At 36.0% G+C, this 27,647-nt stretch overlaps 1 protein-coding gene across 3 annotated transcripts in view; it reads right to left on the bottom strand.

The window, feature by feature from the left end:
• The window catches only part of LOC117344311 (ATP-citrate synthase-like), a 57,056-nt gene that overhangs the window by 24,478 nt on the left and 4,931 nt on the right, over positions 1–27,647 (bottom strand). For 2 of the 3 annotated variants that reach the window (XM_033907021.1, XM_033907022.1), the window contains exons 2-13: positions 22,971–23,130; positions 22,595–22,717; positions 13,099–13,161; positions 12,760–12,858; positions 10,626–10,717; positions 9,582–9,661; positions 8,595–8,725; positions 8,041–8,159; positions 7,479–7,615; positions 6,700–6,761; positions 6,260–6,377; positions 2,817–2,962 (exon numbers count right to left, since the gene is read on the bottom strand). In XM_033907021.1, coding sequence (XP_033762912.1) covers positions 2,817–2,962; positions 6,260–6,377; positions 6,700–6,761; positions 7,479–7,615; positions 8,041–8,159; positions 8,595–8,725; positions 9,582–9,661; positions 10,626–10,717; positions 12,760–12,858; positions 13,099–13,161; positions 22,595–22,717; positions 22,971–23,120 — 1,320 coding nt within the window. In that variant the 5' untranslated portion in view covers positions 23,121–23,130. Of the gene's footprint in view, positions 1–1,209; positions 1,225–2,816; positions 2,963–6,259; positions 6,378–6,699; positions 6,762–7,478; positions 7,616–8,040; positions 8,160–8,594; positions 8,726–9,581; positions 9,662–10,625; positions 10,718–12,759; positions 12,859–13,098; positions 13,162–22,594; positions 22,718–22,970; positions 23,131–27,647 lie in introns of all 3 variants that reach the window. The other variant, XM_033907020.1, reaches the window with a different exon arrangement.

Here is a 27,647-nt window from a genome sequence, read left to right as displayed (position 1 = left end):
TATCTGACATTTGGACTATATCTAACATATGGACTGTATCTGACATTGGACTATATCTGACATGGACATATGGACTATATATGACATTGGACTATATCTATCATTGGACTATATATGACTTTGGACTATATCTGACATTGGACTATATCTGACAATCTGACATATGGACTATATCTGACATATGGACATATGGACTATATATAATATATGGACTATATCTGACATTGGACTATATCTGACATTGGACTATATCTGACATATGGACTATATCTGACATGGACATATGGACTATATATGACATTGGACTATATCTATCATTGGACTATATATGACTTTGGACTATATCTGACATTGGACTATATCTGACAATCTGACATATGGACTATATCTGACATATGGACATATGGACTATATATAACATATGGACTATATCTGACATTGGACTATATCTGACATTGGACTATATCTGACATATGGACTATATCTGACATGGACATATGGACTATATATGACATTGGACTATATCTATCATTGGACTATATATGACTTTGGACTATATCTGACATTGGACTATATCTGACAATCTGACATATGGACTATATCTGACATATGGACATATGGACTATATATAACATATGGACTATATCTGACATTGGACTATATCTGACATTGGACTATATCTGACATATGGACTATATCTGACATGGACATATGGACTATATCTGACATGGACATATGGACTATATCTGACATTGGACTATATCTGACATGGACATATGGACTATATCTGACATGGACATATGGACTATATCTGACATGGACATATGGACTATATATGACATTGGGCTATATCTGACATATGGACTATATATGACATTGGACTATATATCTGACATACAAAATTGATCAAACTTGTTCAATAATTTAATATGCCACTTGCCAAAAGTCTAGTGACTGGTGGCAAATCAAATTACTGAACGAGTTTAATAAATTCCACACAACATACATGTAGCCACTCATGTAAGATCATAGGAATTAGACTTTGATTCCTTTGGCATGATCCTCTATAGATCTTCTGTCAGGTTCAAATAATTAACATTCTACTGTAAATCTAAATCAGAGGCTGACATTTCTCAACATCATGCATCAAATGCATCTCAATAAACATATACAGAACTTTTTTTCACATCCTGCTACTAAGGCACTTACTAAAGACGCTTTTGACTGAAATAAAGATATCAAACAAAATATATATCTAACAAAGCGGGAAATCCAAAAGGCCAATGAAACAAATATATGTTTATCAAAAACAAATTTTTTCCTGTTTTCTTATTTTCTTTGTTTTATGTCAATATTTGGTTAATTAATTGTATGAACAGTTTTTTTGACAGGTTTTGAAGTTATTGTTTTCTTTTCATTATCAAAACTTTTTACAACTAGGAAATTATGGTCACATTTCACCAGTGAGCAATTCTCATGCAACTTTAGTCAGAAACAACTTGACAATTAACACCAAAATTTTCTCTATTGATCACGAGAGCCTAGCTCTGTATCTGCATCTTTAAATAATGTGCACATGTAATCAGTATTTTTCCTTGAAAAATAACTTTTCATCCACTTTATCTACTTTTTGTGTAATATTGATTGGCAGGAAACATAAATTTTTGCACTTGGCCTTAGTAATTAATAAAGCAATATCATATTATTTTCACTCATTATCAATCTTACTTCCCCTGGGTTGCCTCAAATGACTGTCCCAGTTATTATAAACTGACCAGTTCAATTAGGTGTGAGGGGGTGTGAGGAAGGTAAAATATTAAAGCCACACAAATTAGTTAGTGTTAAACACAATATTCTTTGCCATAAAGTTTTATATAATATTTATTTTATATTAATATGCTAATTAATTCCACATCAGAAATAATTTTGCCTTTTAAAAAAGTTCTTTCTATTATCAATTATTTTCAGTTAATGTTCAAACAATTAACTTCTGTTGAATGTCATAGAAACTTAATCTTTGTAGCTAGCTGTATGCTTGTAACACATGTGTCTGAACTCACTTATAAAAGATACTTGTCTTTAAAACTTCAATAACCCTAAATTCTCCCAAAGTACAGAGTTCTCACATGGTAAAAGTCCCTGTGTTGAATTTCAAAAATAGTTTTATATTTCTTTAAAGCCATAACCCTCTAAATTCTAAACAGATACATTATCATGGCAGATCATTACCATCCTCAATTTTGGATGCCTTTACCCTAAATTGTTACATCTGACATTAATATAATACAAAAACCTTGTTTCATAAAAATAAATAAATCAGAGTATTGTCTAGAACTAGCTTTACAGGCATTTGTACGGCACTTTATTCAGTCCAGATTGTTAAACTACACAATCTACTAATTGGTATCTACTTGCATATTAACTGCAGTTCTGGACATTAAGCTCTGTTGTTTGGTAACTATGAAACCCCATAATGATGTGTTGCTATAGTAACTATGTATCCATGGCTAAAACCAGAAGGGAAGAAGAAGCTGAATTTAAAATACTGTTGCAGTGATAACTACCTACTTCAACAAAATGAGAAAAGAAGATGAACTAAACACTGTGTAGTGTTGCTATGGTAACTATTTACCCCACCAACTTAAACACTGTGTAGTGTTGCTATGGTAATTATTTACCCCACCAACTTAAACACTGTGTAGTGTTGCTATGGTAACTATTTACCCCACCAACTTAAACACTGTGTAGTGTTGCTATGGTAGCTATTTACCCCACCAACTTAAACACTGTGAAGTGTTGCTATGGTAACTACATACCCCACCAGTAGGTAGGAGGAAATTGGCTGTGGTCTGCATGGGTTTAGGGTTATCCGGGATCTCTCGCTTGCCAAGAGCCATACTGACAATAGAGGTCATGTGTGTCTCTGGTCCAAATACATGGATAGACACTCCTAGAGTGTTACCTGGAAATCAGAGGTGTCATTTACTAAGAAATGTCTAAATATGATATATATTCTCTCAAATATCAAATTTGATATTCAAAAAAATAGTTGAAGTGAAAAACTATACAGAAATATCAATCATGTCAGATTTACCATATCATGGTGATATTACATTAGTAAACAAATGTATTACATTGTTGGGTAACAGATATTATATCCCTCAGACATAAAATGCCACTTGTCATAGCTCTGAGAGTTTATCGTACAGAACAACCTTGAACTATAATATCAGTATCACATCGCAAACATCAGCAGAAACATTGAAGATTTCTTAGTGTGCGAGTCCTACAATTGTGGCTTAATCTAATTCTCTTGTAATAGTAACCAATATCTAGTTCCCTTGTAGCTGCCTTCCATAAGAAGCCCTTATCTATTGCCTTGTGGCTGAGCCAACAACATAAGCCCTTATCTATTCCCTTGTGACAGCGCCTACAACATAAGCCCTTATCTATTCCCTGGTGACAGAGCCTACAATATAAGCCCTTATCTATTCCCTTGTGGCTGAGCCTACAACATAGGCCCTTATCTAGTTCCCTTGTGGCTGAGCCTACAACGTAAGCCCTTATCTAGTTCCCTTGTGGCTGAGCCTACAACATAGGCCCTTATCTAGTTCCCTTGTAGCTGAGCCTACAACATAAGCCCTTGTCTAGTTCCCTTGTGACAGAGCCTACAACATAAGCCCTTATCTAGTTTCCTTGTGGCTGAGCCTACAACATAAGCCCTTATCTAGTTTCATTGTGGCTGAGCCTACAAAATAAGCTCTTATCTAATTCCCTTGTTCCTGAGTCTACAACATAAGCCCTTATCTAGTTCCCTTGTGGCTGAGCCTACAACATAAGCCCTTATCTAGTTTCATTCTGGCTGAGCCTACAACATAAGCCCTTATCTAATTCCTTGTGGCAGAGCCAACAACATAAGCCCTTATCTAGTTCCCTTGTGGCTGAGCCTACAACATAGGCCCTTATCTAGTTCCCTTGTGGCTGAGCCTACAACGTAAGCCCTTATCTAGTTCCCTTGTGGCTGAGCCTACAACATAGGCCCTTATCTAGTTCCCTTGTGGCTGAGCCTACAACATAGGCCCTTATCTAGTTCCCTTGTGGCTGAGCCTACAACGTAAGCCCTTATCTAGTTCCCTTGTGGCTGAGCCTACAACATAGGCCCTTATCTAGTTCCCTTGTGGCTGAGCCTACAACGTAAGCCCTTATCTAGTTCCCTTGTGACAGAGCCTACAACATAGGCCCTTATCTAGTTCCCTTGTGACAGAGCCTACAACATAAGCCCTTATCTAGTTCCCTTGTGGCTGAGCCTACAACATAGGCCCTTATCTAGTTCCCTTGTGGCTGAGCCTACAACGTAGGCCCTTATCTAGTTCCCTTGTGGCTGAGCCTACAACATAGGCCCTTATCTAGTTCCCTTGTGGCTGAGCCTACAACGTAAGCCCTTATCTAGTTCCCTTGTGACAGAGCCTACAACATAGGCCCTTATCTAGTTCCCTTGTGACAGAGCCTACAACATAAGCCCTTATCTAGTTCCCTTGTGGCTGAGCCTACAACATAGGCCCTTATCTAGTTCCCTTGTGACAGAGCCTACAACATAAGCCCTTATCTAGTTCCCTTGTGGCTGAGCCTACAACATAGGCCCTTATCTAGTTCCCTTGTGGCTGAGCCTACAACATAAGCCCTTATCTAGTTCCCTTGTGACAGAGCCTACAACATAGGCCCTTATCTAGTTCCCTTGTGGCTGAGCCTACAACATAGGCCCTTATCTAGTTCCCTTGTGACAGAGCCTACAACATAGGCCCTTATCTAGTTCCCTTGTGACAGAGCCTACAACATAAGCCCTTATCTAGTTCCCTTGTGGCTGAGCCTACAACATAGGCCCTTATCTAGTTCCCTTGTGGCTGAGCCTACAACATAGGCCCTTATCTAGTTCCCTTGTGACAGAGCCTACAACATAGGCCCTTATCTAGTTCCCTTGTGACAGAGCCTACAACATAAGCCCTTATCTAGTTCCCTTGTGGCTGAGCCTACAACATAGGCCCTTATCTAGTTCCCTTGTGGCTGAGCCTACAACATAGGCCCTTATCTAGTTCCCTTGTGGCTGAGCCTACAACATAGGCCCTTATCTAGTTCCCTTGTGACAGAGCCTACAACATAGGCCCTTATCTAGTTCCCTTGTGACAGAGCCTACAACATAAGCCCTTATCTAGTTCCCTTGTGGCTGAGCCTACAACATAGGCCCTTATCTAGTTCCCTTGTAGCTGAGCCTACAACATAAGCCCTTGTCTAGTTCCCTTGTGACAGAGCCTACAACATAGGCCCTTATCTAGTTCCCTTGTTCCTGAGTCTACAACAGATACCCCTATCTAATTCCTATTGGCAGAGACAACAACAGATACCCCTATCTAATTCCTTACAGTAAAGCTCTTGTCTAATCTTGTACAACTGATGATTTACCGAGTAGTATTATCTTTAGCCCCTAGTAGTATTATCATTAACCCCTAGTAGTATTATCATTAACCCCTAGTAGCATTATAATTAACCCCTAGTAGTATTATCATTAACCCCTAGTAGCATTATCATTAACCCCTAGTAGCATTATCATTAACCCCTAGTAGCATTATAATTAACCCCTAGTAGTATTATCATTAACCCCTAGTAGCATTATAATTAACCCCTAGTAGCATTATAATTAACCCCTAGTAGTATTATCATTAACCCCTAGTAGCATTATAATTAACCCCTAGTAGTATTATCATTAACCCCTAGTAGCATTATCATTAACCCCTAGTAGCATTATCATTAACCCCTAGTAGCATTATAATTAACCCCTAGTAGTATTATCATTAACCCCTAGTAGCATTATAATTAACCCCTAGTAGCATTATAATTAACCCCTAGTAGCATTATCATTAACCCCTAGTAGCATTATCATTAACCCCTAGTAGCATTATCATTAACCCCTAGTAGTATTATCATTAACCCCTAGTAGTATTATCATTAACCCCTAGTAGTATTATCATTAACCCCTAGTAGCATTATAATTAACCCCTAGTAGTATTAAACCCCTAGTAGCATTATAATTAACCCCTAGTAGCATTATAATTAGCCCCTAGTAGTATTATCATTAACCCCTAGTAGTATTATCATTAACCCCTAGTAGCATTATCATTAACCCCTAGTAGCATTATCATTAACCCCTAGTAGCATTATCATTAGCCCCTAGTAGTATTATCATTAACCCCTAAGAAACCCTTACCTAATTCCCTCATGATCCTCAGGCCCTCTTGGTAGTTAGGCCCTGCCCTCCTCACATAGATGCTGGTCTTTGTTTCGATCAGCTGTTGTTGGAACTCTCGCAATGCTCTCACAATTCCCTGAAAATAAAGTTATTAATATTGTCAAAACAAAGTTAATATTGTCTATAACTTACATAATCATATACATGCACACTTTGTGTGAGTTATCTCCCCTGAAGATTTTGACTATTATTGGTGATGTCCATTCAAAATTTTTTTTTTATAGGGCAGTGTTTTGTGATACGAGCCCATCAAGCATACTGGGTGTTGCTAAAGCAATACATATTCCCTACTGGCCACCCCCTTCAAAAACAGTTACAGTGACCTTAAGCTTAACCTTGACCAGAATCCCTCAAACTGACCTACCGTTTGTCTATTTTGGGCATTACTTGTACTTTACCTTAAATGTGGCAGCGACATTGGTGAAGTTGGCGATTCCACCTCCAACTATCAGGATCTTACCTGTAAAACAGTGGAACAACCTTACATGTAGATTTCACAGGAAATGTTTCTGTAGCCTAATGTTTGTTTTATATGATATTTTCATAGAACCTGAAGTGTGTCATAATTGTAACTTAAACCATTATTATCAAATTTCTACATTTAAACGGATATATTTTTGTATATTACTCAAAATTCAGTGCATCAGATTAACCCTTGAATGAAGTGGTGTTGTCTCTCTTGCTAAGAGAGTACAAAAATCAAAGATGACAGTTATTGCTCATTACAATTTGGAACACAAAACAAATACCTGTTAGTTTGAATTGTATTCATTTTAGTTAAAAGTAAAGTTTTTAGCACAAACATTTACAACGCACCAGAGAATCTGAAAATACTGTGTTGATAGTTTTAGGGTGGTCACGTGGCACAGTGGTAACACACTTGCCTTTCACCTGGGCGGCCAGGGTTCAATTCCCTGATTGGATGTGAAAAGGTATGGTGTCACCTGCCTGACCACATGGGTTTTTCCCGGGTACTCCGGGTTTCTCCCACAGTAAGACCCCTCATGATTATATAAGTTGATATAACTTGTTTTGCAAATTGTTGTAAAATAAATAGAGTTTACACAGTAAAAGGTACATTGTATATGGCGCTTACATTTTGATACATCTCCAACTGTTAGAAGGTGTGGTCCCCTTAAGTCTAAACAATTAATACTGCATATCAAACTACACTTACCATCAGGATGAGTTTCTTGTGTCATCAAACCAAGGATTGTTTTAGCATACTCGTATGTCTGTTGTTCACTGGGTGCTCCGGAATACTCGCCGTAATTAGCTAACTCTGGAGCTCCTCCTAGGTCGCATATAGTGTCTCTGGAAATGCAGAACAAATATAGAACTGTATTTTCCCTCCTTATGACTTTGTTGACCTAGATTTGTATTGCAGGTGTCATCAATGAAACAGAAGACCCTTACTCTTCCTGAACACTTGGTCTTGTTCTTCTTGTATTTTTTTATGGTCTCCATACAATTTATATTCAAATTTTGCCCTGGTTTTATTTTGAGAAAGAATTATGGTTTTGTTATGTTGGTATTCTTTGTTGTTGTTCTTATATATATAATTAGCAAGAGAATAAAAAACTTCAATGAAATCAAAATACATAAGGTACTGAAGATGTTAAATTAATGTTTAATCAAACAGTGAAAATAACCCTAAAAACCAGCTCTGAGATGGAAAAAAAAATATGAGTCATACCAATATTTAAACAAAGTAAATGTAAACAAGTTTGATGACCTACGCGAATATCACCGAGGCTCCACCACCAGCAACCATAGTCCAGATCCGTCCCTTTTTGTTGAGAATGGTCAGCTTTAGAGAAGCACCGCTCTTAGCATCAAGGTCAGCTATATATGCTTCCTGTGTAAGATATAAATAAAGTGATGAGGTCATCGCCCACATATTCCACCCCACCTCTTCATCAGTTAATGGTGTAGATGGTTAACTTAAAACAATTTTTCAAAAGTTATGTCTAACCTTTGACCCTTTATTCTTCACCAATGAGCACCAAACTGTAATCAGGTGTAGCAATTGATCTTGTGTTTTTATGGTGTGAATATGAACTAAATCGGTTGATGCATTCATGTCATAATACAAGAAACAAAATAAATCTGTCATTGTAGTTACAACTAAAAAACAAATAGGAAAAGGACTGGAAAAGGCTACACTATTGCTTCATTCTCATACTTAGATCTGGACACGATGTTTGATATGTTTGGTGGGTAGTTTGATTGACATCTTAATGGTTAAGTGAACATTTTCATTATCTGACTTCACAGGAAGGTATCGACTTACCTCAGGAAGTGCGTCCCTACCAAAGGGCGGAGGGAAGGACATTTCTCCCCATTTAGCCTTACACAGGTACTCTGCACACTGGTCAATCTTAGCTGCCAGGTCTAGGATGTAGATCTTTCCTCCCGTAAACACTGTCAAAAAGGTTTCAAGACTTCAGGAATCTCTCTCAATAAGTTTAATTTTACAAAAAATTTACCATACTTCACATAATTAGGTATAAGTTGTTGATAAAGGTATAAGCCAACAATCAAAAAAAAAAAAGAATATGGCACAATGTATCATATTATATTATGATATTTATCAATTACAGACCTTTGGTGAGGTCAATATGGTGTTGTACCAACCTGGTAGAATCAAATATTGACAGAAAGTGAAGCCCTAGGTATATTTCAATTTCTCCAAGTTCGTTTTAACACCATTTTGACCTTACCAAAAGCCCTTAATTTTATATTAGATATATGAAACTTGTTTGCAAAATGGTGGAATTACATTATATCTTTCTTGATAACATTGGGGCATTGTGAAATTATAATGATTATGACATCATAAATGCAATATTAACACTGTGTTTCGAATGATAAAAAATAAAGTCAATATTTCAAAATATTAACTTTCACATGACCATGTTTTAGCCAATGAGACGTTAGGAAAATTGGACCATATCTAAGATCAAAATATAACCCCTGTTATATCAACTAAATACCAACTAGTAAAAAGATGAATTAATCTGCTATTTGAACTGATTATTTTCTTAATGGACAGATAGTAAAATCAATGAATCCTGGAAATAAGTCTTGAATTTATGGAGTTTTTCATGGCCTTCAAATAAAATAACAACTGTGAAATGAAGAGGCTAAATATTGAACTGTAAAATGTTCCAAATTATACAAACACAAAATTAAACTTCTTGTTATCTTGCTATAAAAACTATCGTTTCCTTTATCAGTTCTCCCTCCCACCAGAAGCTATGAGGAATCTTTGCCTTACCAAGTGGGTTGATCTCCAGGTAAGTAAAGTGTAGGTCTTTGTAGGCCTCATAAAGGGCTAGTAGGAATGCTGTTAGTACACTGTCAAAGGAAAATGGGAATATTACTGGTCTCAGGCAAGAACAATAAATTTACATCTTATACAAAAATGCTCACATTTCCCTTTATATCAATTTTCTCTTTATGTCAAATTTCTTTTTATATCACATTTGTATTTATATCATGAGTTCCTTTTCATCATTTTCTCTTTTAAATTACATTTCACTTTAAACCACATAACCTTAAAATCAATTTCTTTTTATATCACATTTTCCCTTAAATTACATTGTCTACGCATCACATTTTATTGGTACATGTATCATATTTTCTTTTAAATTGCATTATGCTTTTTATCGTGATTCTCTTTATATCACACTTCAATCTGTATATCACATTGCTCTTTGAAACACATTTCCCTTTACATCACATTTCCCTTTATATCACATTTCCCTTTATATCATATTACTCTTTATATCACATTTCTTTTTATATCACATGTGTATTTATATCATGTGTTCCTTTTCATCATTTTCCCCTTTAAATCATATTTCTCTTTAAACCACATAACCTTAAAATCAATTTCTGTTATCATGATTCTCTTTATATGACATTTCAATCTGTAAATCACATTGCTCTTTGAAACACATTTCCCTTTACATCACATTTCCCTTTATATCACATTTCCCTTTATATCACATTTCCTTTTATATCATATTTCTCTTTATATCACATTTCTTTTTATATCACATGTGTATTTATATCATGTGTTCCTTTTCATCATTTTCCCCTTTATATCATATTTCTCTTTAAACCACATAACCTTAAAACAATTTCTGTTATCATGATTCTCTTTATATGACATTTCAATCTGTATACCACATTGCTCTTTGAAACACATTTCTCTTAATATCAAATTTCTTTTTATATCACATTTCCCTTTATTTTTTACTTCTTTGAAACAATGACATAAAGAGGAACATGCCAGGTGTATGTGTGGCTGACCTACCTGTGGGCTGCAGCAGGAACGTTTACAAGTAGCGTGGAGGTGATAGCTTCTGTGGTCAAATCCTCCCCAACTGGCACCTCCAATTTAACTGCCTAAAACGAAAAGAATTTCAGTCATTTTTGTTTGTACTGTAGCCATAGATAGTTTAATCTGGAATAATTAATAGCATTATCTTATAACTCAGAATGTACCTCAATATAATAAATGTTGTTCTGGACCTAGAATTGGTACCATTTTCATAATTGATAATGTAATGCATATAAACCAACAAATTGTTGATAAATATTGGTTTTTATAGGTTAACTAAGAATACCAGGTAATTAAAGCTGAGAGTTTTAATTACTGAAAGCCAAGTAAATTTGGAATAAACATATATCACAGGTACTTGAAAACTTTGAATCTGAGCCTTTATAATCTGTAAGCTGAACATAAATCTCTATTTAAACCATTTTTATACTTCTTCAGAATAATTTGAGATAGGAAACAGTCTCTTCATACTGTACTGATAAACTGACTTTTTTCAATTTGACATAATCAGTTTCAGTTCATTGTTTGATTAATTTACAATCATTTTTTATCATTATAAGCTCCTCACTATAATAACCTTTTTCAACTGTACCAATATCTGGAGATGAAATTCTAATATTATGTTAAAATCTGAAGAATCTCTTGGAATTGGAACTCTTCAAGAAAGGAGATAAGTGAGGTAGCATACATCTTTAAATAAAAAAATAATTGGGAAACCAAACTGCCTCCATCTTAGCTAGTTATACACATTGGAACGAAGCATACAACCCTTATTGATCTAGTGGCTCAGAAATAGCTACTACCCCTTAGCATCGATTTAAACCTTGCTCACATTTAAAAAGCCTTGTACAGATTCTATAGATTTATCTACAAAATACGGGTTCTACACCACAGGATTCAGAGTTTCAAAGCAATGTTAGCTTGAAACAATGTCAATGATGTAATGTGCTGTTTCAGCAAACATTCTGCAGAAGTTCAGATTCCAGTATATTAAATTAATTTTCAACATCAGACCGAAGACATTTACGTTTTGTGAGAAATATTGTGATATAATTTCAATTTAATTTGATGTTAGATTGAAGAATCTGAAACCGAGACAATTATATAAATAAGTATGTTATCTTTTACAGACATCAGAAAAGACATAGGGATCTTATTTTAAAGCAGTGATTAACATTGTAAAACTTTTAATGTACGGCATTCTACATCAGTTCATGTAAAGAAGGTGCATTTTATACAGGAAATACATGTGCACATATATATGTCTTGCCTGTTCTGCCTTGTCAGTATAGTAAGTTTTAAGAAAACTCCAAAATTCACTAAAATGTAAGTATTTTTTCAAAAAACATCAAAAAAACCTCCACTTAATGTTGTGTTGCAAAACAATTATCAAATTTCACAAAATCTGCACTTATTCTCAAAATTCATCTCAATATGTAATTTTTTACCCCAAAAATCACTCCTTCTGGAAAGTGAGAAAAAAATACATTGAATATATAGGATGAATTCCAACTTGGCTACAATCAAACTTGTAAATCAACTGAAGAAGAAATTAAGATTTAACATCAATCTATCAAAATCTAAGGTTTTTAACCAAAAACAAAAGCAAAAAATTGAAATTTATGTTTTCTGAAGGGTGTGTTGAGATGGCCATACTAGAATGAAACTAAATTGCTGGTTTGATTGAAATAACGTTGATAATTTCTGAGAAACTAAGCAAAACACACAACATTAAAGTCTAGATTGGCAGCACCCCTAATTTCCAGTCATGTATACGTAATGGACCATAAATTCTAGATGATATTTCGTAAATGAAGGGTGTGTTGAGATGTCCATTATGTAATCTAGCTATATACCTAGTTTAGTTAAAGTTGTGAAGTGACTTAATATAGGGAGAGGTGTGTTTACTTCCTTGTGTAATTTCTGGAGAAGCGAATTCTTTTTGGGAATTTTATACAAAAACTAGCAAGTCTTTGTATTGCAGAGATAAGTATAACAAAGGGAAGCAACCTTAGCTTGTTCATCAGAATCATTTTGATTTTAGATTAACAGATCAAAATCATATTATGTACGTACTATATATAGATTTAGATAACAGTTTAATTACCTTGGCATCAACATCACCGATGTCCACACCACCCTCGTGGTGGAAGAGGATACTATCTGCATGTCTGTGTGAGTATATACAAACATAAAACTCTTCATCCTGTGGGAAAAAAAAGAAAAAAAAAACAATTACCAGGGTATCTAGTCATAATTTAATCCAATTTCTAAGGCTTTAGTGATACGTGTGTGTATTATTAAACTTTTTAAATAATCAAATCTTTTTAAGTATTACCACACAAAACTGATAAATGTTATCTTTCACTTAATATTACTTAAGAATGAATTAAACAAAAAAGGAATTCTTTGTTTTAACATGGTCGTGTCTATCAAGGTACAGTACCTGTGTATGTGTGATAAATGGTTCGATGACAAAGTTCCTCAGTTTACCACGAGCAGCTCCAATCTGTAAAACAGAAGGTTGACTTTTACTTAGAATGATGATCTTTACCTTTATCTGTAGCTTAGTACTAGGAAATATCTGTAAGACATAAATGTCCCTGCTGTCATGTGACCTCTACATAAAGTTTGACTAAAATCCATGAAAGAATGAAGTGTTATAATTTAATCAATCAATAATTTTATATATACACAATGTATATAGCAAGCGTGACCTTGGCCTTGAACTTGGAACCCTGAAACACAATGATGTCCGAAATATATTCCTACTTGTCCTGTCAAACAATGAAGTTGCTAATTTTATAAGTGTTTACATTGCATTGGGTTGAGATGTGACAGGACACAATTGCAATGTGATGGCAGATATGGGCAACACTATATGCCGCCACCTCCTATTTTTTGGCGAGGGCATAACAAATATTTGTGAAACATGTATCCCGCCTCGCTCTCCCACATGTTAGAAATGATATATAAAAAATATATATAGTGGATGGGGTCACCTTTAACACTTTTTTGGTAATAAATATCATGACAAGAGGCCCAATGGGCCTATATCGCTCACCTGGCTCTACAGCAACATTGAAGTTGATTGAGGTCATTTCTACACATACTATGCTGATTACCTGTTTATTCAAATATCAGTGTACGCTAAGGTTTATTCATATCAATAAATGTTCTAGTCCTTCATTCCAGCATACTATTTACCTAATATCAGGTTTCAGAGACTCTTGGCTATCGTAAAATTACTGTTTATAGATTTAAGCCAATTTCACCCCTGTGACCTTGAATGTAGGTCAAGGTCATTTATTTAAACAAACTTGGTAGCCCTTCACCCCAGCATGCTACAGGCCTAATATAAAGTCCCTTGGCCTCTTGGTTATTGATGAGAAGTCATTTAAAGATTATAGCCTATCTGACCTTGAATGAAAGTCAAGGTCATGTATTTGAACAAAGTTGGTAGCCCTTCACCACAGCATGCTACAAGCCCAATATCAAGTCCCTGGGCCTCTTGGTTATTGAGAAGAAGTTGTTTGAAGAGTATAGCCTTTTTGACCCATGTGACCTTGAATAAAGGTCAAGGTCATTTATTTAAAAAAAACTTAGTAGCACTTCACCCCAGTATGCTACAGGCCCAATATAAAGTCCCTGGGCCTCTTGGTTACTGAGAAGAAGTCATTTGAAGAGCATAGCCTATTTGACCCATGTGACCTTAAATGAAGGTCAAGGTCATTCATTTGAACAAACTTGGTAGCCCTTCACCCCAGCATGTTACAGGCCCAATAACGAGTCCCTGAGGCATCTTGGTTATTGAGAAGAAGTCTTTTGAAGATTATAGCCTATTTGACCCATGTGACATTGAATGAATTAAGGTCAAGGTCATTTATTTGAACAAACTTGAGAGCCCTTCACCCCAGCATGCTACAGGCCTAATATCAAGTCACTGGGCCTCTTGGTTATTGAGAAGAAGTGGCATAAGCTCACTTGCCCTTTGGGCAGGTGAGCTAATAATAATGTAAAGATTATCATTTATTAATGACAGATACTTCACAATTCAAGATCAATTTCTCGAAATCTATGTGTACACAAACTGCCACTGAATTTCAACTTTTGAATTTTTACTTTTTAATTCACATACCTAGTTTTTAAACTTAGTCCCTCTTTCAATTTGAATTACAAGTATATATACATATACACAACGAACAGCCTAGCTTGTCAAGGACTTTTCAAGGACACAGACTTCATTTCAAAGATTTTTAATATCAAAAGTACTTCAAGGTTTTTGAAGGTCACACAACAATATTCAAAGATTTCCTGTGACTGTAAAGGAAAGGAATCCCTAGTATTTACTACAGTGAGGTTCTGGTAGATGTCTGATTCTGATGATGTATCTGTATTGCAGTTTTATACCATGGTTTGGTACAGTAGCATTATCACGGCAGACTCTTAACCATATAGTAGTACAGCTCCAACAACAATCGTTACCAAGAATGATGGCTGTCTGAGCCAAACCACCAAAAATACCCTTCCTAGCTTTAAGAAATTTCATGTTAGCTGTGATTGCGTTCCCTACAGACTGCCTGATCCATTAATATTGCTGGGACACCAACGCAGTGCTACGTCTCCAGAGCCATTGAGTGGGCTCTCGGGAGTTTCTGTCAATATTTCTCCATCAAACGACGCTAATGGGAAAGAATTGCTCAAACAGCATTTGGACAAGATGGTGTAACCGATTGGAATTGTTTAAAGTGGCTTTATTTATGGATTATTTGTGTCATTTTACATAAATTACCACCACAGCCACACCATACAAACTCCTACACTGTTACTCTAGTTCATTCATCTTCCTACTCCACATTCTTACTTCAATGACCATAACTTTACCTACCAATTCAATACCACTGTTCTAGTTCAAAGAGAAACCAACAAAGTGAAATGAAAATAGTAATTTTTTTGAGATCATCTCACTTGAAAACTCAATTTTGTGCTTAATATCTGATATCAATTGCTATCAATTACATAGAGATGAGAAGTGTTTCCTGCCATTGTTGTTTTTTTTTTTTGTTGTAGCATATATTCTTGTATCAAAACTTCGTCTCAGGTGACCTAATTAAAATGTTCATCAGGAAAGCACAATAATGTAACATGAGATTGGTTGGAATGTTAAAGAGATCTCTGGACAAATAAAAAGTTTACGACACGCAGACTTGACCCAGCAATTTAGTTTTAAAGAAAATCCCTGAGAGCATTAAATGTTATCCTAATTTTTAGTCACATCTTGAATGCTGGACCATCAGCCTAATGCAAGATAAACAAACATACTAGGTATTGCGAAGGCAATGCATGTCCCCTACCGACCCCTACGACCTGGGCTAAAAGTAGTAAGAGTAACATTGACCCCAAAACCCTGATTCAATCTTGTCTGAGATATGGTGGTCCTTCGTAATTGTGAAAAGTTTGATTAAAATCAATCAGGAATGAAACCGCTTCAAGAACACTGACAAATTTTGGTGTTACGTACATATATACATGCATACAAGACGGATGGAGAAGAAGTATAGTTCCCCAGTTTCTCTGGTAGGGATCGACTTATATAATTGAATAGACACTCATCCTAAAGTTACTGTACAAGTTCCTTTAGTCCTAACAACCAAGATCTACAAATGTATTGATTATTTTATCACTAAAGATCAATCTGTCCAGCGGACCTTTTTCAATACTGGGTAATTACGAACTCTCGATTCCCTCAATTCCACTGCTTAGACTGCCACATATACATCACCATGACACGCTGTCTGAGTGTGGGGCTCTGATAATGTCCTGGTCTGATCAATGAATCTAACAGTAGCACAGAATTTAAAATCACACCAAACCTTATCAGGAAAATAACTACATTTCTCTCATAGGTAAATACTGTATTAATACTGTAATAACCCTAAGAGGGTTTTACTCAAAATAGGGGTGACAATACAATTAAACAGCATTTAATAGCATTTTTATAGAACTGCAGTAGACATGAGTGGGCTTATTACCAGACATATGGGCTTATTAGACTTATTATTAGACATGGACTTTATACATGGACTTATTGACAGACATGGACTTATTACTAGACATGGACATATTACCAGACACATGCTTATTACCAGGCATGGGCTTATTGCCAGACATGGACATATTGACAGACATGGACTTATTACTATACATGGACTTCTTGACAGACATGGACTTATTACTAGACATGGACATATTACCAGACACATGCTTATTATTAGACATGGACTTATTACCAGACACTGGCTTATTACTAGACATGGACTTATTGCCAGACATATAGGCTTATTACCAGGTATGGATGTAGTACCAGACATGGGCTTGTTACCAGACAGGAATTTATTACCAGACATTGGTTTATTACCAGACATTGGTTTATTACCATGCAGGCATAGGGTTAAAACACAGTACATCATATAGAGGTCACTATCTGAGAGAAGCCTTATATTACAGAGACAGAGACAGAGTAATAAATTATATAAATCAAATAAATGCTATATATAAGGGTAATTTCTCATAGTCTTTCCTGTCAAATATAACATGTCTCATAGGGTTGAGGTCAAGTAGTATGTGATCTCTTGCAGGTTTTTTTATCAGTTATGAGACAAATGTCCTGACCTTGATGTGAAGATATTGACCAGGACAAGTAACTACTAGTATGATTATAACTTTCCTTTAGGACAAAATTTAGAACTTGACCGTATGAATATGACGTTTACGTCTTTGGTATGATGATTTGACCATTCAGGTCAGTTGACATCTTCTTTGACTCAATGTTAAGAGACACAATTTCACCCCAACATTTGACCCAATGACCTTGAATTTTGGCAAGTTAACTTACCCTTCACTCATTTCCGTTGCTTAGAAATCTTATTGCAGTATCATGTTTCAATAATAATTATGATAAGGGAAAATAACTGATTTCAATTTACTTTGAGACCAAAGTTTTGCAACAGAGGTACTGAAACTGATTAAAATTACTCTATTTACTACATAAACCTATAGATAATGAATTGTACTCTTATTCAGAAAATAAAAGTAACCAGTCGTTTAATGGACAGAATTCAGTGGATGATATTACCCAACAGATTAAAAATTAACCAACACGGCATTCACCTTGTATATTTAGACTGTCATTAAAATTGGATCGCCGTGACTTTGGTGTACTGGATCAATGTTTGACATGATGTTTACTACAGCTTACAGAACTAAGGGTATGTCTTCATCAATAATTTATGATTCTGAGTCCAGATCAGTAAAATGTTTAATAACAAACAGGCTTCGACACGATTAAATCAAAGCGTTATTTTCTAGACCTTTTGATATTAAGATTAAATTGTTAAACACAGCTCCTATATAGATCCAATCTTCTGACACATGTATATATCATAAAGTCTCGTCATAAAGACGTCTGTGTCAGATTGTGATAGAAATACAGAAACCATTATGACACAAATCAATCCATGACATGACATGTATTCCATGTATATGTACCTACATTGTATATACATATTGGTAACAGCGAATCTACATATGTTGGTAGTAACAGCTGATGTCTATTGTAATCGGCTATCCACTCATCATACATTACATTAACTAACTATTGTCACATTAAATATGTATATGGTTAAATTATAGAAAATTTAATTAGGTAGGTTTGTAAAGACAATTTGGCTATATTTTTATTTATCCAAAGGTGATAAGTATTGATTTTGTTTTACTAATTGTTTTTATACAAGAGATGGTCAAAAGGAATTAGATGATTTGAATGGGTGGGATTTGATGTGTTTGGTACAGAAATGAGGATCCTGTGTGGAGATGGGGACGGTTGGGGTGGGTTTGGTACAGAAATGAGGATCATGTGTGGAGATGCGGATGGTTGGGGTGGGTTTGGTACAGAAATGAGGACCATGTGTGGAGATGGGGATGGTTGGGGTGGGTTTGGTACAGAAATGAGGATCCTGTGTGGAGATGGGGACGGTTGGGGTGGGTATGGTACAGAAATGAGGATCCTGTGTGGAGACGGGGATGGTTGGGGTGGGTTTGGTACAGAAATGAGGATCATGTGTGGAGATGGGGATGGTTGGGGTGGGTTTGGTACAGAAATGAGGATCCTGTGTGGAGATGGGGATGGTTGGGGTGGGTTTGGTACAGAAATGAGGACCATGTGTGGAGATGGGGATGGTTGGAGTGGGTTTGGTACAGAAATGAGGATCATGTGTGGAGATGGAGATGTTTGTGGTGGGTTTGGTATAGAAATGAGGATCATGTGTGGAGATGGGGATGGTTGGGGTGGGTTTGGTACAGAAATGAGGATCCTGTGTGGAGATGGGGACAGTTGAGGTTGGTTTGGTACAGAAATGAGGACCATGTGTGGAGATGGGGACGGTTGGGGTGGGTTTAGTACAGAAATGAGGATCCTGTGTGGAGATGGGGACAGTTGAGGTTGGTTTGGTACAGAAATGAGGACCATGTGTGGAGATGGGGATGGTTGGAGTGGGTTTGGTACAGAAATGAGGATCCTGTGTGGAGATGGGGACGGTTGGGGTGGGTTTGGTACAGAAATGAGGATCCTGTGTGGAGATGGGGATGGTTCAGGTGGGTTTGGTACAGAAATGAGGATCATGTGTGGAGATGGGGACGGTTGGAGTGGGTTTGGTACAGAAATGAGGATCCTGTGTGGAGATGGGGACGGTTGGGGTGGGTTTGGTACAGAAATGAGGATCATGTGTGGAGATTGGGACGGTTGGGGTGGGTTTGGTACAGAAATGAGGATCCTGTGTGGAGATGGGGATGGTTGGGGTGGGTTTGGTACAGAAATGAGGATCCTGTGTGGAGATGGGATGGTTGGGGTGGGTTTGGTACAGAAATGAGGATCCTGTGTGGAGATGGGGATGGTTGGGGTGGGTTTGGTACAGAAATGAGGATCCTGTGTGGAGATGGGGACGGTTGGGGTGGGTTTGGTACAGAAATGAGGATCATGTGTGGAGATTGGGACGGTTGGGGTGGGTTTGGTACAGAAATGAGGATCCTGTGTGGAGATGGGGATGGTTGGGGTGGGTTTGGTACAGAAATGAGGATCCTGTGTGGAGATGGGATGGTTGGGGTGGGTTTGGTACAGAAATGAGGATCCTGTGTGGAGATGGGGTTTGGTTCTTTCACACTACACTTTTTTTTTTCAAAAATAAATCTCCCACTCAATATCACAAATGATGGTATATCATTGGAAAAACATGTTACTGCCAATGAATAAAACTCAAGTCCTATAACTAAGCCAAATTACCTACACCCATCCCATAATGCTTAATCTACTCTGTTGATGACAGACCTGTTACAACTTTCAGTTCTATCTTATCTAAGGTTCCTGGACCTATAAATCAGGACTTCTACTGGGAACTATGACCATACCGTAAATACCCTGTAATAGACCCAGTAGACCAGCATATACGGTAAACCTCCGGTTAGTTCGAACAAAATTAAATAAATATTGACGAACCTGTTCGAATTATTCGAAATTATACTTCAGAAATTATGCGTGAGTTCGAACTATTCGAGACAATATCGGCGAAAATCTCGACAGAGTAAAATCATTAGACACAAACACATCCATCGTAAATCTGATACTAACAACGGCGGCCTGAACAATGGCACATTTATAAGTAGGTAAAATGATAGTTTTTCATTTAATTCAATATTAATTGATCGTTAAACGTTCTTCATTTCGCGATAATTATGATGGTTTTTGCACGAAGCCGCTCGCGGATCGGGCAATGCGTAGCTACAGTAGGCCCCAAAACAGTACAGTACACGTTTCATTTGTGACACAAAAGTTAAACATTTGTACAGTATAATCTTTGCATGATTATATTTTTTATCTGAATGAGAAACTATCACTTTATTATTGTAATAAATGGTCTCTTAAATCAGAGACATATATACATATATATATGTCTCTGCTTAAATACATCAAAAGCAGTCTTCATAACCTGTTGCGTTTACGAAAGCACTACTGTAAAAATAGGCGATATGTGTTGGTAAAATTAGGTCAGAACATCAACATGTCTGCTTTTAAATATGCCCAGTCGTGTTATCTACAAAACATAGTTGATACCTGCAAAATTATCCATCACTGATTGGGACACCTGTGGATTGTTTTGACTGGATATGAATGCTCTTCACGTCACTCAGCACGATCGGGCAGCCGATCCTTTCAACTTTACCGCAAGCGACACCTCGCGTGGCCTGCTTACCTAGCGTGAAGTCGCAGGTTTTCAGGTAATAGATCTACCTTGATTGGCAATACTTAAGAGATTGTCCAGTCACAATTAAATAATCATAATGCTAAGTTAACACTAGTTATATGTGAAAATACACGGACGATTTCTTAGTTTGCCATACACAGCACAAATACAAATATCGCATGTTATTTATACATTGTCGGGGCCTAAATTTTGCAATCAGCTGTCTCGTGCGTGGTGTATTTTGCAATGTAACAAAAACTGAATTAAAGCTAAAATATGTGGCAAATATTAAATCACAGACGCATTCTAATGATCACGCATACAATCTTATAACCTAAACGTGCTTGTTGATCAAATTTAAATCTTGGCATTTTTTCTGGGCCGGTCATCGGGGCTGGGTCGTCGCGAGCTTTCAATTGAGTTTGCCGATAAAAAAAACCTTACTTTACGTTCTTCATTTGACCAGAGACCTATATTAGTATATAGGTCTCTGATTTGACGAGTTCGAACTATCCGAAATGGTGTCAGTTATAAACAGTCAGAGTTCGAACTATTACTAGCTAAAAAATTACTGTTTTTCTAGAAAAAAATGTGTGTTCGAACTATCCGCGTGTTCGAATTAATCGGAGGTTTACCGTAAACCTTGATAGATACATTGATATATATATATATACCCCATACTGTACTGATTATTTAGTCAATCAAGATCAATCTGGTCAGTGGACCTTTTTCAATACTAGGTAATTACTAAATCTCAGTTCCCGCAATTCCAATGCTTAGAGAAGCAGTGTTTGGCTGCCATGTATATCACAATGATTGTGGGGTTCTGGGAATGACTTCGTTGGTCCGATCAATGGATCTAAAAGTAGCACAGAACTTAAAATCACATCAAACCTTATCAGGAAAACAACTATATTTCTCTCACAGTCATATACTGTATTAATCTTTAATTAGTCTAGAGGCCACTATATTAAAATTATTTAAAAGATGCATTTGTCAGCAATTTTACTGAGCTGCTATAGTTTATACAGACTTACTACCAGGCAAGGGCTTATTGTCGCTCATGGACTTGCTCATTACTTGATACAGGCTTATTATCAGACATAGCCTGGCCTAGTACCAGACAAGGGCTTATTGCCAGATAAAGATGGGCTTATTACCAGACAAGGGCTTATTGCCAGATAAAGATGGGCTTATTACCAGACAAGGGCTTATTGCCAGATAAAGATGGGCTTATTACCAGACAAGGGCTTATTGCCAGATAAAGATAGACTTATTACCAGACAAGGGCTTATTGCCAGATAAAGACAGACTTATTACCAGACAAGGGCTTATTGCCAGATAAAGACAGACTTATTACCAGACAAGGGCTTATTGCCAGATAAAGATGGGCTTATTACCAGACAAGGGCTTATTGCCAGATAAAGACGGGCTTATTACCGAACAAGGGCTTATTGCAATTGTCAGACATGGGTTTGCTCATTACTTGACACAGGCCTATTATCAGACATAGCCTGCTCTATTACCAGGCAAGGGCTCATTGCCAGAGATTGAATGGTTTTTATCAGACTATGGTTTATTCCCAGATAAGGGCTTATTTTCAGACATGGACAGATTTATTGTCAGACAAATATAGAAGTTATTTACCTGGAAATCTTTGCCTAGCTTGTGACTCAGCCACTCCTTGGCACCCTCTAGGTCAGTTCCAGCTTTAATTAATCCCAGCTTCCCACGCCGTTTAATCAGCTGGTCTGGTTTTACTACAAGTTTCTGTAAAATAAAGAAGGACACAACATTAATTAAATGAAAGCATTTTTGTGAAAACATGGTGTTTGAAATCTCTAAAGGGCATGTTTCAGCCCAGCAATTGGTCATTTTTGTTTGGTCTAAAACCAACAAAAATGGCACACGGCAAGCCTTTGATCATGACAAGAATGAAGAGATTTTTATATCCATAGCAGTACCCTTTCAATTTCAAATTTGGCTTAGGAGAAAGAATTATGCGGCAAAAAAGTCGGCTCACCTCAGTCAACAGCCAGGGATGTTCCTGAGCCAGGGTGCTCCATGTGACATCCTCCGTCACCGTGGCAACACGGTTTCCAACAGCGGTGTCCTTCAGGAACTTGTTGAGAAGTTCTTTGCCTTTGGCTTCATAAATAGCTTTGGCAGACATCCTTCATCAACTGTTGTCAAGAGAGAATAAAAGAAGTAAGCATATATTTCTGTGCCCTATATATCCTATAATAAGTTCAGGGTCGGGTTCAACAAATAAACTTTGTCTTTAAGTATGGGAGGGAAAGTCAGATACATGATTCAACATAATAACTATAAATCTTAAAAATGATTTTTTTTAATCTCAAATAAATCAGTACACCTTTGAAGTATATTAACAAAGTCTACCTAACTGGGCTACATTCTGTTGTCCCTGAGAAAATGAACTCTGGGTAGTTATACATTACAACCCTACTGTTGGATGCAGTATAGAGATCTTGTTTCTTAATGTGACAAATTGATCAAAAACTTATATATTGTTATCAATCTCCAGCGATCTGCTTGTAAATTCAATTGTTCAGTGTTTTTCAATTTTGAAGAAGAATTAATGGAAGTTTTACATCAGAATAAATACACCTGTAGTTCATTTTAAATATTTTCTTTTTTCCTTCAACTTGAAAAAAAGTTAACAAGTACAGTAAATAAATTGTACACCATTGAAAATTATTCTGAACCAAGATTTTGGACAGTAACACCTACAGTTCCGTCTACTTCATGGCAAGGACATAAAAAATTAAGGTTTTTCATGTTTCAACTGTAACAGTACACAATGCCATTAAAGTACATCTACACCAGCTTAAGTTTATAAATATACCAGCCGATAGTGAAATTTGGTATCAACAAGCATCACACCCCAAGGTCTCAAAGCTGTTTTATATCGTCATATATATAGTGTAAATTTAAACTTAACATCACCTCATAAACTGAGTGCTTATGTACTTACGATAAATTCCAGTTTTATCTTAATCAAACAGATGATAGCTTCCTGATCAGGGCCATACAAGGTCATTCAAGTGTACATCTGATGATAGCTTCCTGATCAAGGCCATACAAGGTCATTTAAGTGTACAATGTAAAATCAGCCATTCAATGTTAACATTTCAACAGCACTTTTACAATTACCACATTTGCTGGTTGGAGCAATTGCAGTCAGTTAATTAAGGTACTTTACCAACATTATCAGTTGTTTAGTTCAAGATCAACATCAAGGTTACAACTCACAACAGCAGCTCAAGATTTAACTTGCACTTCCATATGTGTTATCACTAATTCAATGTCAGATTTGTTATCAAGATTTCATTTCAACCTGTTTGTTAATGTCGGAATACATATTTGTAAAACTTGGTTTCCATAACAATAAATTCAGTCATAAAGCCTAGGGTTACATGTCTTAAGCAATATGGCACCAAGAAGAGATACATGAGTTGGTGATCATGAGAGATACTGAAAAGAAACCATCACCAAATATTGTGACAACAGATCTGTTTCAGTTCCTTTGAGGTCTTCAACCAGAAGACCAACAAAATCATCATGATTCTGCATTTGCCCATTTGGATAGAGCAGACATTTTCTTTCCCTGGACTTGCAGAAATGAGGAATTCAAACTACCCGTGTATATGAAAACTAAGATAATGGTTACCAAAATACTAGTACCCAACAATACTACATGTATCTGTATACTTAATGTGTTTTACATTGAATGCTAAGCATTTGTTAAGAGAAATAAATCTTGTCCAAATTGACTTCTTAGTGATGCATGAATCATAACAAGAATTACAAACATATTTCTATAAAAAGAATTGTGCTCTGGAACTGTATAAACATGCATTAAATATGATTTTATACAATTAAGTTGCATTTTTATATGAAAACCCCCCCCAAAAAACCCATCAATTACCATTTATAACAGCTAGGTCTTTTTCTGATTAAACTTCTTTGCTCTGATAATCAGCCTCATTCCCTATTTAATTATTTTTAAAACTAAGAAAAATTCCAAAAATTTACAAATTATTCCTTCACATTTTCTTCCCAATTCAACAACTTTCTCTTGAAAATGAGACAATAAGATCTAGACCCCATTAAAAAAACTGGGGAAAAGCCCTGTGTGAGAATCATTAAGCTATTATCAAATTAATTAGTTGTCTGAAAATTAATTAACACTTTATATAAAATACTTACATAGAATGAGGGCCACTTATCCCTAAGGTAAACAATCCAATACTATCCGGATCAATTAACACTCCGACGGACAATATAAATGGTCGGAACAGGATGAATATTCAGAGAGACAATATGGTGACAAAGAACAACAAGAGTTCAAAACTGCCGACACTAGCAAAAACCCTTAAGGTGTCAATATTACGGCATTAGAATGGTTATTCAGCTAAATCCAGCATGTGTAAATCAGTAAGATTAATAACTGTCCCTGCTACAGCCCGTTAGTGAGGCACATTGATTTTCCCAACAGACGTGGTATCACTCCTCATTGGCTTCATAGAACGCATAGACCCACCGCCGAGGCAACCCCACGACAAAATCAATAGGGACGTCAACTGGAAAAGAATTCTTAAAACGAGAGTAACACTTGTACAGGAAATGACAGATCTGTCTTACATGTTCTGTGTATATAATGTTCTAAAAAAATTCTGTCTTAAAAAATCTAAACTGAAGATTTGCTATTGCAAATATGTCATTTCCTAGAAATCTGCTCTAAATGGCTTGGTTTCTAGTCTTATATGAATACATGTTGGAAAATTTAAAATGATGAAATTTATTCAAAATATCTACTGAAATCATTTGTTCTTACATTGATTAAGCATTGTGGCTTTATTTCTTCTTATTTTTTATAGAAACCGTCTAGCATTCAAGTTTGACACTATACGTAATGGCTGGTCTGCAGAATAAGCTAGCCTGTAATCTCTAAGGAATGGCTGCTATTAAATGAAAGCCTTATCTTGCAAAAGAAAACAACATGATATTTGATCCAAACTATGGATCATCCGAACAAACGAAGTCATTGGAACGGAAAATGACCATATTTGTCTATAAAATGTCAACATATTTCATTTGTATTGATTTATCCATCTTGACTGGGGGAAAAGTTTGAATATGTCTTGTAGGATATAGTATCATACCAATATTAGCTCTGCACTAAACCATGAATCTTCATTGGATTTTTACAAAGCTATTTTTATTGAGATAAATGTGGTCGTATTATCATCATTATATGATTTGAATCCTTTGATTCTGCACAGGGGACTGGAAAAATGTAACCTATGAAGGATACAACCTTAGTACAGGATATTTCCAAACTTTTATTACAGTAACATGTCTATAACTATATAGCCCCTGTGTTTGAATCATTTTCCATTTCCATCTGTAGGCATCAAATGAATTTTATTGTGTCTCAGTGTGAGGAATGAGTGGATGTTTGCATAAAACGTTATCTGTGTTTGACCATTTAATATTAAAGAAAGAAAACAGTGGCTAAATATATCAACACATACACAGGTTTCTTTTTCATATTTACATGAAGGATTTAATATTCTAACTGTAGCTGGCCAAAATCGAAATCAAATGTAAATCCTGATCAACAGAACTTCTCAGACAACTGTATGACCTGTTTTTACGTTTTTATTTTAAACTATTTAATAGTATTCTCCTTAAAACATCTCTCTAGATGTAAGTGTATTGTGTTATAGGCAATTGTATTTATTGAAAAACATAGACTACTGTACATGTGGTCGCAGAAAACCAGCCCCAGAAACATACTGTGAAGGTTGTTTAACAATATTCTAATCGCACATGTCCGGGTTTGATTATTGTTGTAATTCATGTAATTGATTATCATCATTTCTATGTATTTCCCAATAATTGCTGATAGCAATCAATACATTGATTCTCCCACTGGGGTTATAACACTGACATCTAATCTCAATGGGTCACTAGAAGGGTCAGATATGGTTACCATAGAAACCAATGTATGTCAACATTTGCTTATTGCAATATTCTTACCTGCCAAACAGCTGAATTGCATTATTAATGATTCTCGTATGGCCTTAACTCACGGACATTAATATACATTATAGACAATGCTTCAGGGCTATTGTGTTTATTATAAGCCATGTATAGACACATGTCACGTCTACAGGAACAATAAATCACTTCTAGGCAGACTGCACGTACCATTTAATACACAAAAATAAATGTAGCAAATCAATTAAGAAGATATAAAGCCTAATTTAAACTTAACAAATGTCAGGAATTCAGATGTGAAATTTATAGTAGAATTTCACATCAGAAAGAAAATCATATGATAACTGCAGTGAGAAAAACTTTAATTCTTTTTTTATTTTGGAAGAGTTTTTTTCCCTTTAGGTAGCTGTATTAATCTAATCTCTTTTTTTTCAAGTGCACAGTGTGCTTATAATTTAAATATGGTAATAATAGAGGAAAGATTATAAATCATTTCTAACTTGTGTGTATCAGTATGGTATTTATCTAATGATAACTCTATAACAGCCCATCCATATCTGTTGAAGTTCAGCTAGAATTACTGACAAATGCTATTTAACTGTTCAGCCATCCTGTGACCATTCACTTTGAATCAGAGATTAAGCTTGGTCCCCTGGGCTTGTTGCAGGATAAA

The sequence above is a fragment of the Pecten maximus genome, chromosome 15, assembly GCF_902652985.1.
Source record: "Pecten maximus chromosome 15, xPecMax1.1, whole genome shotgun sequence".
NCBI lineage: Eukaryota > Metazoa > Mollusca > Bivalvia > Pectinida > Pectinidae > Pecten > Pecten maximus.
This window is presented reverse-complemented; position numbering and strand designations above follow the sequence as displayed.